Genomic DNA, 13,242 nt, shown 5'->3' with positions numbered 1-13,242 from the left:
AGTAAAACACAGATTTGTAATATGGCCCTGTCCTGAGGCTTTAACCCCTTCCCTCTTTGGCCACTTTTGACCTTCCTGACAGAGCCTCATTTTTCAAATCTGACATGTTTCACTTTATGTGGTAATAACTTCGGAATGCTTTCACCTATCCAAGCGATTCTGAGATTGTTTTCTCATGACACATTGGATTTTAAGTTACTGGCAAAATTTGCTCGATATGTTCAGTATTTAATTGTGAAAAACACCAACATTTTGCGAAAAATTGCAAAAATTAGCATTTTTCTCAATTTATCTGCTTGTAAGACAGGCAGTTAACACACAAAATTGTTCCTAATTAACATCCCCATATGTCTACTTTAGATTGGCATCGTTTTTTGAACATCCTTTTATTTTTCTAGGATGTTACAAGGCTTTGAACTTTAGCAGCAATTTCTCACATTTTCAAGAAAATTTCAAAAGGCTATTTTTACAGGGGCCAGTTCAGTTGTGAAGTGGCTTTGAGGGCCTTATATATTAGAAACCCCAAAAAAGTCACCCCATTTTAAAAACTTCACCCCTCAAAGTATTCAAAACAGCATTTAGAAAATGTCTTAACCCTTTAGACATTTCACAGGAATTAAAGCAAAGTAGAGGTGAAATTTACAAATTTCATATTTTTTTGCAGAAATAAATTTTTAATAGAATTTTTTTTATAACACAGAAGGTTTTACCAGAGAAATGCAACTCAATATTTATTGCCCAGGTTCTGCAGTTTTTGGAAATATCCCACATGTGGCCGTAGCGTGCTACTAGAATGAAGCACCGGCCTCAGAAGCAAAGGAGCAACTAGAGGATTTTGGGTCCTTCTTTTTATTAGAATATATTTTAGGCACCATGTCAGGTTTGAAGGGCTCTTGCGGTGCCAAAACAGTGAATATCCCCCAAAAGTGACCCCATTTGGGAAACTACACACCTCAAGGAAATTATCTAGGGGTATAGTGAGCATTTTGACCGCACAGGTTTTTTACAGAAATTATTGGAAGTAGGCTGTGAAAATTAAAATCTACATTTTTTCAAAGAAAAAGCACCGTAAAATTTGCAAAGCAATTTCTCCCGAGTAAAACAATACCCCACATGTGGCAATAAACGGATGTTTGGACACACGGCTGGGCTTAGAAGGGATGGAGCGCCATTTGGCTTTTGGAGTTCGCATTTAGCAAGAATGGTTTGCGGAGGCTATGTCGCATTTACAAAGCTCCTGAGGGGACAAAACAGTGGAAACCCCCCACAAGTGATCCCATTTTGGAGACTACACCCATTGAGGAAATTATCTAGGGGTATAATGAGCGTTTTGACCCCACAGTTTTTTTTGCAGAAATTATTGGAAGTAGGCCCTGAAAAAAAACAAAACGATATTTTTTCAAAGAAAATGTAGGTTTAGCTACATTTTCCTTCTAAGCTACAGGGCTTAGAAGGGAAAGGGCACTCTTTGGCTTTTGGAGATCACATTTAGCAGGAATGGTTTGCAGAGGCCATGTCACATTTGCAAAGCCCCTGAGGTTACAAGACAATGAAAACGCCCAAAAAGTGACTCCATTTAGGAAACTACACCTCTTGAGGAATTCATCTAGGGGTGTAGTAAGCACTTTGACCCCACAGATGTTTCATAGAATTTATTAGAATTGGGAAGTGAAAACAAAAACAATCCTTTTTCTTCAATAAGACGTAGCTTTAGCGCAAAATTTTTCATTTTCTCAACAAATAAAGGAAAAAAAGAACCCAACATTTGTAAAGCAATTTCTCCCGAGTACGGCAATATTCCATATGTGGTCATAAACTGCTGTTTGGGCACACGGCAGGGCTCAGAAGCGAAGGAGCGCCATTTGGAGTGCTGATGTTGCTGGATTGGTTTCTGGGCGCCTGTGGGCCCAAAACAGTGGAAGCCCCCAAGAAGTCACCCAATTTTGGAAACTACACCCCTCAATGCATTTACCTAGGGGTGTAGTAACCTTTATTTCACCCTGCAGGTGTTTTGTAGAAATTAGTGTGCACTCGATGTTGCAGAGTGAAAATGGGATTTTTTCCATAGATATGCCAATATGTGGTGCCCAGCTTGTGCCACCATAACAAGACAGCTCTCTAATTATTATGCGGTGTTTCCCGGTTTTAGAAACACCCTACATGGGGCACTAATCTTTTGCCTGGACATTCGACCAGGCTCAGGAGTGAAAGCGTACCATGTAAAATTGAGGCCTAATTTGGCAATTTACAAAGTATTGGTTCACAACTGCAGAGGCTCAGATGTGAAATAATAAAAAGAAACCCCTGAGAAGTGACCCCATTTGGAAACTACACCCCATCAAGGCATTTATTAAGGGGTGTAGTGAGCATTTTCACCCCACATGTCTTTTCCATAAATGATTGCACTGCGGATGGTGCAAATTAAAAATGTATATTTTTCCCTAGATATGTCATTTCAGGTGACAAATATGTCATGCCCAGCTTATGCCACTGGAGACACACACCCCAAAAATTGTTAAAAGGGTTCTCCCGGGTATGAAGATGCCATATATGTGGAAGGAAACTGCTGTTTGGGCACATTGTAGGGTTCAGAGCGGAGGGAGCGCCATTTGGCTTTTGGAGAGCGGATTTTGCTTGGTAGTAGACTTGTTTGATTATTGCTGGTGTTTCCATTTATAATGTGGGGGTACATGTAAGCTGGGCAGAGTACATCAGGGGCATAGTCAGGTGGCATAATAATGGGGTAAAAAACCAATAAAATGATCCATAGATGTGTGTTACGCTGTGAAGCAATCCTTTCTGCACAGGCCGGTGTCGCACTGATATATGGCGTCCTTTCTTATCCCCCATTTGGTCCACACTCCGCACCTTTGCAGTTTGGGGAATTTTGCTGGGAAAGTGTTGTCCTGGTATAATACGGGCACCGTCGCTTCCAGCAGATATTTTTGGGCTTTCCCCTTCCTGGTTCCCTAATTTTAGGTCCTTGATAAATCGTCTCTTGAAACAGAAGAAATGTTGCCCTCGGGCCGGCACAACTGCATATTTTTTATTTCCTGACTTATTGGAGCCTTAACTCATTTTATTTTTTCATAGACGTAGTGGTATGAGGCCTTTTTTTTGCGGGACGAGCTGTAGTTATTATTGGTACCATTTTGGGGTACATGCGACTTTTTGATCACCTTTTATCCTTTTTTTTGGGCGGCCAGGTAAACAAAAAAACGGAATTCTGGCATCGTTATTTTCGGGTTTTTTATACAGCGTTCACAAAGCGTTATAAAATTACATGTAAACTTTATTCTGCGGGTCCGTACAATTCCGGCGATATCTAATTTATAGCACTTTTTTATGTTTTACAACTTTTTTGACAATAAAATTACTTTTGTAAAAAGAATGTATTTTTTCTGTCGCCATGTTGTGAGAACCATAACTTTTTAACTTTTTTGTCGACGGAGCTGTATGAGGGCCTGTTTTTTTCAACTGTCAGATTAATTTTTTTCTAATACATTGCACTACCTACGTAGTGCAATGTATTAGATCTGTCAGTTATTCACTGACAGCAAGTCGATTAGGCTTTGCCTCCCGGCAGGGCCTAATCGGCTTCCGTAATGGCAGAGCAGGAGGCCATTGTGTCTCCTGTTGACATAGCAGCAGTCGTCAGTCCTGATTGCCTGTCAGGGCTGGCGATCTGCTAGCAACCGCTAAGATGCAGCAATTGCTTTCGATTGCTGCATCGAAGGGGTTAATGGCAGGGATCAGAGCTAGCTCCGGTTCCTGCCATTACAGGTGGATGTCAGCTGTAACATACAGCTGACTTCCATCGCTGATGACGCTGGATCAGCTCCTGAGCTGGCGCTATCTTGCCGGCGGCTACGGAAGCCGATCAGGCTCCGCCGCCGGGCGGATCTTGACCGGATTCCGTGCTAGGCAGACCGGGAGGCCAGTATTAGGCCTCCGGTTGCCATTGCAGCCACCGGAACCCCGGCAATTTCATTGCTGGGGTTCCGATGAGCTGCAAACAGCTTAAATGTAGCGATCAAGTTTGAACGCTGCATTGAAGGGGTTAATGGCGTGATCAAAGCTAATTTCAGTCCTCGCCATTATAGCCGGATGTCAGCTGTCAGATACAGCTGACATCCGGGGATGATGGCACCGACTCAGCTTCTAAGCCGGTGCCAAACATTTGGCGTAAGTATACGACATTTTGTGGGAAGAACTAGCTTTCCATTTCGTATAGTTACGACAAATGTCGGGAAGGGGTTAAAGGCTCACCACAGACCTCGGTGGCATATTGCTAGGATGTGACACCAATGTCCAATCAGCAGGGGTCCAACCACTGTGACCCGTCGATCGCTAGAACAATATGGTAGTGGCGCTAGGAAAGAGACATACCATTTAATCTACTGACGGCTGTCCTAGGATTTTTTTTCTTGCAGGCACATAGACAGCAATTAAAGCAATATGCCACCAATGTCTAGAGTGCACCAACACCTTTCAGGCTGGAGTTGTAGGCTCAGTTCATGCGTCACGGATTTAACGCAGACCACGCTCTTTTGAATTGCAAAGAATAAAATCTGTGATTAAAATCTATGACAAATTCCGTGACATGTGAACTTAGCCTTAGTGTGAGCTTTGACCAATCATATTCACTGTTGCTCTGCAGGCCAGATGATGGGCCAATCAGCTGTCAGCAATAAGGGATGAAATATTGAACGGCATGGTAGGAACGCTGTCTAGCTGCTGCTCATAACTAACTCTTCAGTAGGACACAGAGCATCCTGCTCGTCTCCATGGCTCCCGTATCCAGAACGCCCGCAGTGCCTATAGCGCTAACAGCCGTTCTGGATACGCGGGCCATGGAAACGGGCAGGACGCTCTGTCTGTAACTGCAGAATTATGAGCAGCCGGCAGCACGGACTATACACAGTCTGTGCTGCTGCTAAAAGCCAAATCATTAACATAAGTAACTTAGAAAAACGATTATAGTGCACACTCTTGCACAATAATCGTTTTTCACTTAAAATGGAGGTACACTTTAAACTGATCTCAGTAAAAAAAAATATTTTGGTATAAAACAGTTATTTTTATTAATTCTAGGACAGATGCAAATATTCATATTTTTACCTTGCAATCTGAGACGAGCAGTGTCTAATGGATAGAAGAGAGACATAGCAGTCACGCTTCCCTATGGAAGAAAAATTACAGAAATTAAAAAGGTATGCAAGTTACTTTTACAATAATAAGTCAACTATTTAAAGGGTAATTCCAGTTTTTTACTAAAAAAATTTAATGAAGGGACTAGCCCATAATTGATTCTTACTGATTACTTATTTCCTCAAGGTCAATCAGTGTGTTTTGTGCAACTTTATGGTTAGTTTCTATTAAAAATTACTTTTACTTTTTGAGATACAGCTGCTTAGTATCCTGTATACAAAGCAGCTGTATCTAGCGCTGAATCCTGTACCCGCCAGGTTCATAACTTAGATCTGATCAATTACAGGTGGATCCTGCGTGTCAGGATCTTAGTAGGAGCCTGTAAAGATCACAATATACTGAAATACATAAGTATTGCAGTATAATGTGCAAGCGATCCAACGATCACTGGTTCAAATCGCCTAGGGGAAATAATAAAAAAAGCTAAATACAATTTTAAAAAAAAGTTTTAATATATAAAAAACTCCCCTTTTTCCATTTTACCCCAAAAGTAATGTATAAAATAAATTAACATAATGAATATTGCCACGTCCGTAAAAATCTGAACTGTTACAATCTAACATTATTTAGCCCACACAGTTAAAGCGGTAAAAACAAAAATAAAAAGTAATCAAAATGTCTCATGTACCCAAAAATGGTACCAACAAAAACTACAGCTCGCTTTGCAAAAAATAAGCTCACACGTCGTTCAATCACCAGAAAAATAAAAAGTTATGGCTCTCAGAATATGGCAAAACAAAACAAACTTTCCTTGTAAAAGTACTAAAACATAAAAAAAACGATATAAATTTAGTATCGCTATAACCACATTGACCCGCAGAATAAAGCGAACATGTCATTTTTACCACACGGTTAAAGTCCTAAAAATGAAACCCAAAAAACAATGGAGGAATCACTGTTTTTTTCCCTATTCCACCCCACAAAGAAGTTTTTCCCAGTGGAAAAAAATGGTAAAATAGTGCAGTGAAAAATTACAACTCGTCCCACAAAAAACCAAGCTCTTATACGGCTATATAGGCAGAAAAATAAAAAAAGTTATGGCTTTTGGAATGTGTGGGAGGAAAAAGTAAAATGAAAATCCAAAAAATGGCTGTGGAGGGAACGGGTTGGGGGCCAGTCACATATGTCCGTGGTGCCTTTCAGTTTCCCCAGGCGTGTTGCAGAAAAGCCGGGGGGAAACTGATGCTAGAACGGATCACATAGCTTTCTATGGGATCTGTTCTGGCACAGGGGACATACGTTGTGCCGCCGTACAGCGCCGACCCTGTTCAGAATCCGGATCAAAATTTTACCTGCGTTTTTGTGTCCAGCTCTCTGGGAGGTCCAGCGCCGTATCCTATTTAATCTATTGTTCCCAAGTTCAGCACCAGGTGCTGCCGCATCCACTTCCTAGCAGCACCCGGCTGGGGAATCCCCGGCTAGAGCATTGCCGACGTACTGGCCGGGGAGCAGGAGCGGAATATAGTGCCATAAATGTAGATGGCTCCACCCACGCCCCACATGTAGATAGCGCTGCCACCCCCCGTTTATAGCACTACCCCCTCTGTAGATAGTGCCACTGTAGCTCTCTCTTGGAGCGGCATCCCTGGCCACAGCGTTGCTGATGCTGTGGCTTCCGCTCCAGGACAAACCCCTCACGACACCGCGAGGATTTCGTTCCGGAATCCCCGGTCAAAGCGCCGGCAGCGCTGCCGACGCTCTGGTCGGAGATTCTGCTTCTAATTGGGATCCCTAACGTCACTGTCCATGTATAGACAGGGACGTCAGGGACTATTCCTGCAGTGGAATCCCCTGCCACAGCGTTGGCAACACTATGGCCGGGGATTCTGCTACTAGAGGGAGCCCCTGATGTCCCTGTCCATATCTGGACTGTGACATCAGGGGCTCCTCCTCGAGGGAATCCCCGGCCAGAGCGTTGCCGACGCTCTGGCCGGGGACTCCGCTCACTGTCCATATAGGGGGGGGGGGGCGGTGAGTGGCACTATCTACAGGGGGCAGTGAGTGGCTCTATCTACAGGAAGGGGCATGAGTGGCGCTATCTACAGGAAGGGGCATGTGTGGCGCTATCTACAGGAAGGGGCATGTGTGGCGCTATCTACAGGGGGCATGTGTGGCGCTATATTCAGGAGGCATGTGTGGAGCTATCTATAGGGGGCTGTGTGGCGCTATCTACAGGGGGCTGTGGGCGCTATCTGTAGAGGGAACTGTGGCACTATCTACAGGGGTGTGGGTGGCATTATCTACAGAGGGCCCTGTGGCATTATCTACAGAGGGCCCTGTGGCATTATCTACAGAGGGCCCTGTGGCATTATCTACAGAGGGTCCTGTGGCATTATCTACAGAGGGCCCTGTGGCATTATCTACAGAGGGCCCTGTGGCATTATCTAGAGGGCCCTGTGGCATTATCTAGAGGGCCCTGTGGCATTATCTAGAGGGCCCTGTGGCATTATCTACAGAGGGCGCTGAGACATTATCTGCAGAGGGCACTGCGGCATTATCTGCAGAGGGCACTGCGGCATTATCTGCAGAGGGCACTGCGGCATTATCTGCAGAGTGCACTGCGGCATTATCTACAGAGGGCACTGCGGCATTATCTACAGAGGGCACTGCGGCATTATCTACAGAGGGCACTGCGGCATTATCTACAGAGGGCACTGCGGCATTATCTACAGAGGGCACTGCGGCATTATCTACAGAGGGCACTGCGGCATTATCTACAGAGGGCACTGCGGCATTATCTACAGAGGGCACTGCGGCATTATCTACAGAGGGCACTGCGGCATTATCTAAGGAGGGCACTGCGGCATTATCTACAGAGGGCACTGCGGCATTATCTACAGAGGGCACTGCGGCATTATCTACAGAGGGCACTGCGGCATTATCTACAGAGGGCACTGCGGCATTATCTACAGAGGGCACTGCGGCATTATCTACAGAGGGCACTGCGGCATTATCTACAGAGGGCACTGCGGCATTATCTACAGAGGGCACTGCGGCATTATCTACAGAGGGCACTGCGGCATTATCTAAGGAGGGCACTGCGGCATTATCTACAGAGGGCACTGCGGCATTATCTACAGAGGGCACTGCGGCATTATCTACAGAGGGCACTGCGGCATTATCTACAGAGGGCACTGCGGCATTATCTACAGAGGGCACTGCGGCATTATCTACAGAGGGCACTGCGGCATTATCTACAGAGGGCACTGCGGCATTATCTACAGAGGGCACTGCGGCATTATCTACAGAGGGCACTGCGGCATTATCTACAGAGGGCACTGCGGCATTATCTACAGAGGGCACTGCGGCATTATCTACAGAGGGCACTGCAGCATTATCTACAGAGGGCACTGCGGCATTATCTACAGAGGGCACTGCGGCATTATCTACAGAGGGCACTGCGGCATTATCTACAGAGGGCACTGCGGCATTATCTACAGAGGGCACTGCGGCATTATCTACAGAGGGCACTGCGGCATTATCTACAGAGGGCACTGCGGCATTATCTACAGAGGGCACTGCGGCATTATCTACAGAGGGCACTGCGGCATTATCTACAGAGGGCACTGCGGCATTATCTACAGAGGGCACTGCGGCATTATCTACAGAGGGCACTGCGGCATTATCTACAGAGGGAACTGTGACATTATCTACAAATAAAATTCATCCGTTTTGAAAACGGATAGTAAAAATCAGATGCAAAACGGGTCACAATCGGCCATCAAAAATGGAATGGATACAAAAAAAGATGCAAAACGGACGTCAACCGGACCTTGTCGTGTGAATAGAAAAAACAGCAATCCTAGCGTGGTGCGCGGTGGGGTAGGCTTGTCTCTATACTAAAATTTGTCTCCGATACTAACATTTTGTGTAGTATTGCGATTCTCTATACCAAAACGATACTTTGCCAACATTAAAAAAAAAAAAGTTCTTCCATTTTCTAATGTGAGGCATGTGGTGTAATGAATTTTGAACCTCCATGTGCCTTACATTAATAGTAATTTACTGCATCATGTTTCTCACAGTTAATGAACAACATTGGGTTATGTGTGAGGTACATGATGGGGTTAATTACTATTAATGTGAGGCACATGGAGGTACTAAATTCATAGCACCTCGTGCTCACAATAAGAAGTGAAAGAAAGCAGTTTTTAATTTTTTCATTTATTTCTTTACAGCGCACACATCATAAATTAGGGATGCACGATGCACCGAAACTTCGATACTGTTTCGATACCGTGCACCCTCAAACAGTTCGATACCGTTATTTTATGTATTTCTATACTAAACTGTGCGGCCGCACAGCTCAGTATAGTAACAAATGAATGTATGAGAGCGGGGCTGCGGCTGTGTAATACTGCCGTTATACCGCTCCTGAGTCCTGACAAGTGCGCGAGGTCAGCATGAGGTGATGCGACCAGCACTGCACTAATGATTGCCGGCACTGAAGACAGAACATGGCTGGCACACTGCAAAACACCCCCATGTTCTGTCTTCAGTGCCTGCGCCGCCGCTCATTAGTGCAGCGCCGGCCACATCACCTCATGCTGACCGCGCGCGCACTTGTTGTCAGGAGCGGGGCAGTGGCTGTATTACACAGCCGCAGCCCCGCTCTATAACAGCGGAGATCAGAGAAACCTCTCATCTCCGCCGCTATTCCCCTGAATGTTGCGATCAAAGCTGACCGCAGCATTCAGTGGTAAATTCGAAGGGGGGATATCCCTTTGGATCGCGTCACAGGGAGTTCCTGTTACGCGATCGAGGGCTATACCATATATGGGCAGACAGCCCAGGGTCCATTGAAGGACCCCAGGGCTGTTTGACAATATTTCCTGTTAGGGCATACTGAGGTATGTCCTAACAACTACCTGTGTACTATCAGTACACAGGATAATGTACTGGCATATAGATATATGGCAGTACATTAAAGTTTAAAAATAAAAAGTAAAAAAATAAAATAAAGTAATGTTAAATAAATAAATAAAACACACACACACACACACACACACACACACACACACACACACACACACACACTACAATAAAAATAAGTCTCGATACATAAAATATACACATTCGGTATCGCCGCAACCGTAATAACACATTTATAGCGTCATTCATGTTTACGCTGTTATAAAATACAAAACTGCTTTCTTTCACTTATTAATGTAAGGCACGAGGTATTATGAATTTTGAACCTCCATGTACCTCACATTAATAGTAATTAACCCCATCATGTACCTCACACATTAACCCAATGTTGTCCATTATGTGAAGCACGTGGAGGTTCAAAATTCATCACATCACGCGCCTCACATCATGAAACGGAAGAATTTTTAAAATTTATTATTATTGGCAAAAGTATCGTTTTGGTATCGAGTATCACAATTACTACATGAAGTATCGGTATCGAAGTCCAAATTCTGGTATCGTGACATCCCGATCATAAATGATGCTATAAATTTATTGCGCAGGTTAGTACGGTCGCGACACTATCGAATATATGTGTATATTTTATGTATGGAGACTTTTATTTTAATATTATTTTTTTTACTTTTTTATTTTTAGACTTTAATGTACTGGCATATATCTATATTCCAGTACATTAGCCTATGTACTGATAGTACACAGTCAGTTATTAGGACATATTTAAGTATGCCCTAACAACAGGAAATATGGTCAGACAGCCCTGGAGTCCTTCAAAGGACCCTGGGCTGTCTGCCCATATATGGTGTGTCCCTCAATCGCGTCACAGGGATTACCTGTGATGCGATCCAAGGGGCATCCCCCTTCTCATTTTTCCCTTGAATACGGCGGAGATCAGCGGTTTCTCTGATCTCCGCCGTTAGAGCGAGGCTGCGGCTGTGTTATACAGCCATTGGCCCGCTCCTGACAACAAGCGTGAACACGCGTTCAGCATGAGGTGATGCGACCAGCACTGCACTAATGAGCGACGTTGTCGGCAGTGAAAACAGAGATGATGGGGTGTTTTGCAGCGTGCCCGCCATGTTCTCGGTCTTCAGTGCAGGCGCACATTAGTGCGGAGCTGGCCACATCACCTCATGTTGACCGCGCGAGGACACATGTCGTCAGGAGCGGGCCAATGGCTGTATAACACAGCCGCAGCCCAGTTCTTAAAACAACATGTTAAACTTTATTAGGTGGGTCAATAAGATTACGGCAATACCAAATATAAATAGTTTTTTTCTATATTTTACTCTTTTACAAGTAAAAACCTAAGTGTAAAAAAGAAAATGTATTTTGTCGCCAAATTCCGAGAGCCATAACTTTTTCCGTTGATTAAGTGGTATGAGGGCTTATTTTTCCCACATAGACGGTGCACGCAACTGCAAATGGAACGACTCCCGTTGGCATTCTCTATGGGGTTGTATGTGCGTATCGTGCATGCGCACTCTCATCTCTTCAGCTCTCGTGAGAGATCAGTCTTGTACTTTGTCTGCCGAACTGGCAAGGGGGCGTGTCACTGCTACGGACACTGTAAGAGCTGGGGAGCGCTTGCACTGTCCGTAGCAAAGACACGCCCCCTTGCCAGTTCGGCAGACAAAGTACAAGACTGATCTCTTGCAAGAGCTGAGAGCGCGCATGAGCGCTCTCCTCTCCACAGCTCTTACACTGTCCGTAGAAGTGACAAGCCCCCTTGCCAGTTCGGCAGAAGACTGATCTTGAAAGCTGAAGAGTGAGAGCGCACACTCCCTCCTCTTATCCTCGCTCTTGCTGTAACACTGTCCATATCTGTTTGGACATTGTCACAGCCATAGTAACACGCCCTCTTGCCAGTACACGCCCCGTTGACAGTTCAGGGGGTTATTTAAATATCGGGCACCAAATATAACAGCACCGATATCTAGATAACAGAGGGAGGTAGAAAAAAAATGGAAAGTGCCCCAGGGTTTGTGCAGCCCTCCCCCATTACATGCTGCACATGTATGGGGAGGTGAAAGGTTCTCTTTAAAGAGGCTCTGTCACCACATTATAAGTGCCCTATCTCCTATATAAGGAGATCGGCGCTATAATGTAGGTGACAGTAATGCTTTTTATTTAGAAAAACAATCTATTTTTACCACTTTATGAGCGATTTTTATCTTTATGCTAATGAGTTTCCTAATGCCCAACTGGGCGTGTTTTACTGTAGACCAAGTGGGCGTTGTACAGAGGAGAGTATGACGCTGACCAATCAGCCTCATGCACTCCTCTCCATTCATTTATACTGCACTTGCGATATAGTTATATCACTATGTGCAGCCACATACACAAACACTAACATTACTGCAGTGTCCTGATAATGAATATACATCACTACCAGCCTGGACGGGATGTCTATTCACAATCCTGACACGTCTGTAGCGTCTCTGTGAGATTTACAGCAAGGCAAACGTAATCTCGCGAGATTACGATGTAACCTGTCATTTCAAACGAGATTACGTTTGCCTTGCTGGAATCTCACAGAAAAGATTCAAAAGTGTCAGGATTCTCAATAAACATCACGTCCAGGCTGGTAGTGATGTATATTCATTATCAAGACACTACAGTAATGTTATAGTGTGTGTATGTGGCTGCACATAACGATATAACTATATCGCTATCTGCAGTGTAAATGAATGGAGAGGAGTGCATGATGCTGATTGGTCAGCGTCATACACTTCTCTGTACAACGCCCACTTGGTCGAAAGTAAAAACACGGCCACTTGGTCATTAAGAAACTCATTAGCATAAAGCTAAAAATCGCTCAAAGTGGTAATAATAGATCATTTTTCTAAATAAAAAGCACGGCTGTCACCTACATTATAGCGCCAATCTCCTTATGTATGAGATAGGGCACTTATAATGTGGTGACAGAGCCCCTTTAAAGAGGCTCTGTCACCAGATTCTCAAATCCCTATCTCCTATTGCATGTGATCGGCGCTGCAATGTAGATAACAGTAACGTTTTTGTTTGTTTTTTAAACGTTCATTTTTGGCCAAGTTATGAGCTATTTTATATATATATGCAAATGAGCTTTGAAATGGACAA

The 13,242-nt window shown here is 44.3% G+C and overlaps 1 protein-coding gene across 2 annotated transcripts in view; it reads right to left on the bottom strand.

The window, feature by feature from the left end:
- SLC25A17 (solute carrier family 25 member 17) overlaps positions 1–13,242 on the bottom strand; it is a 111,757-nt gene that overhangs the window by 96,960 nt on the left and 1,555 nt on the right. For both annotated transcript variants that reach the window (XM_075833514.1, XM_075833513.1), the window contains exon 2: positions 5,122–5,182. In XM_075833514.1, the coding sequence (XP_075689629.1) occupies positions 5,122–5,167 (46 nt within the window). In that variant the 5' untranslated portion in view covers positions 5,168–5,182. The remainder of the gene's footprint in view (positions 1–5,121; positions 5,183–13,242) is intronic.

Source organism: Rhinoderma darwinii, chromosome 7 (genome assembly GCF_050947455.1).
Source record: "Rhinoderma darwinii isolate aRhiDar2 chromosome 7, aRhiDar2.hap1, whole genome shotgun sequence".
NCBI lineage: Eukaryota > Metazoa > Chordata > Amphibia > Anura > Rhinodermatidae > Rhinoderma > Rhinoderma darwinii.
The sequence above is the reverse complement of the archived record's forward strand: the minus strand, read 5'-3'. Positions and strand labels throughout refer to the sequence as shown.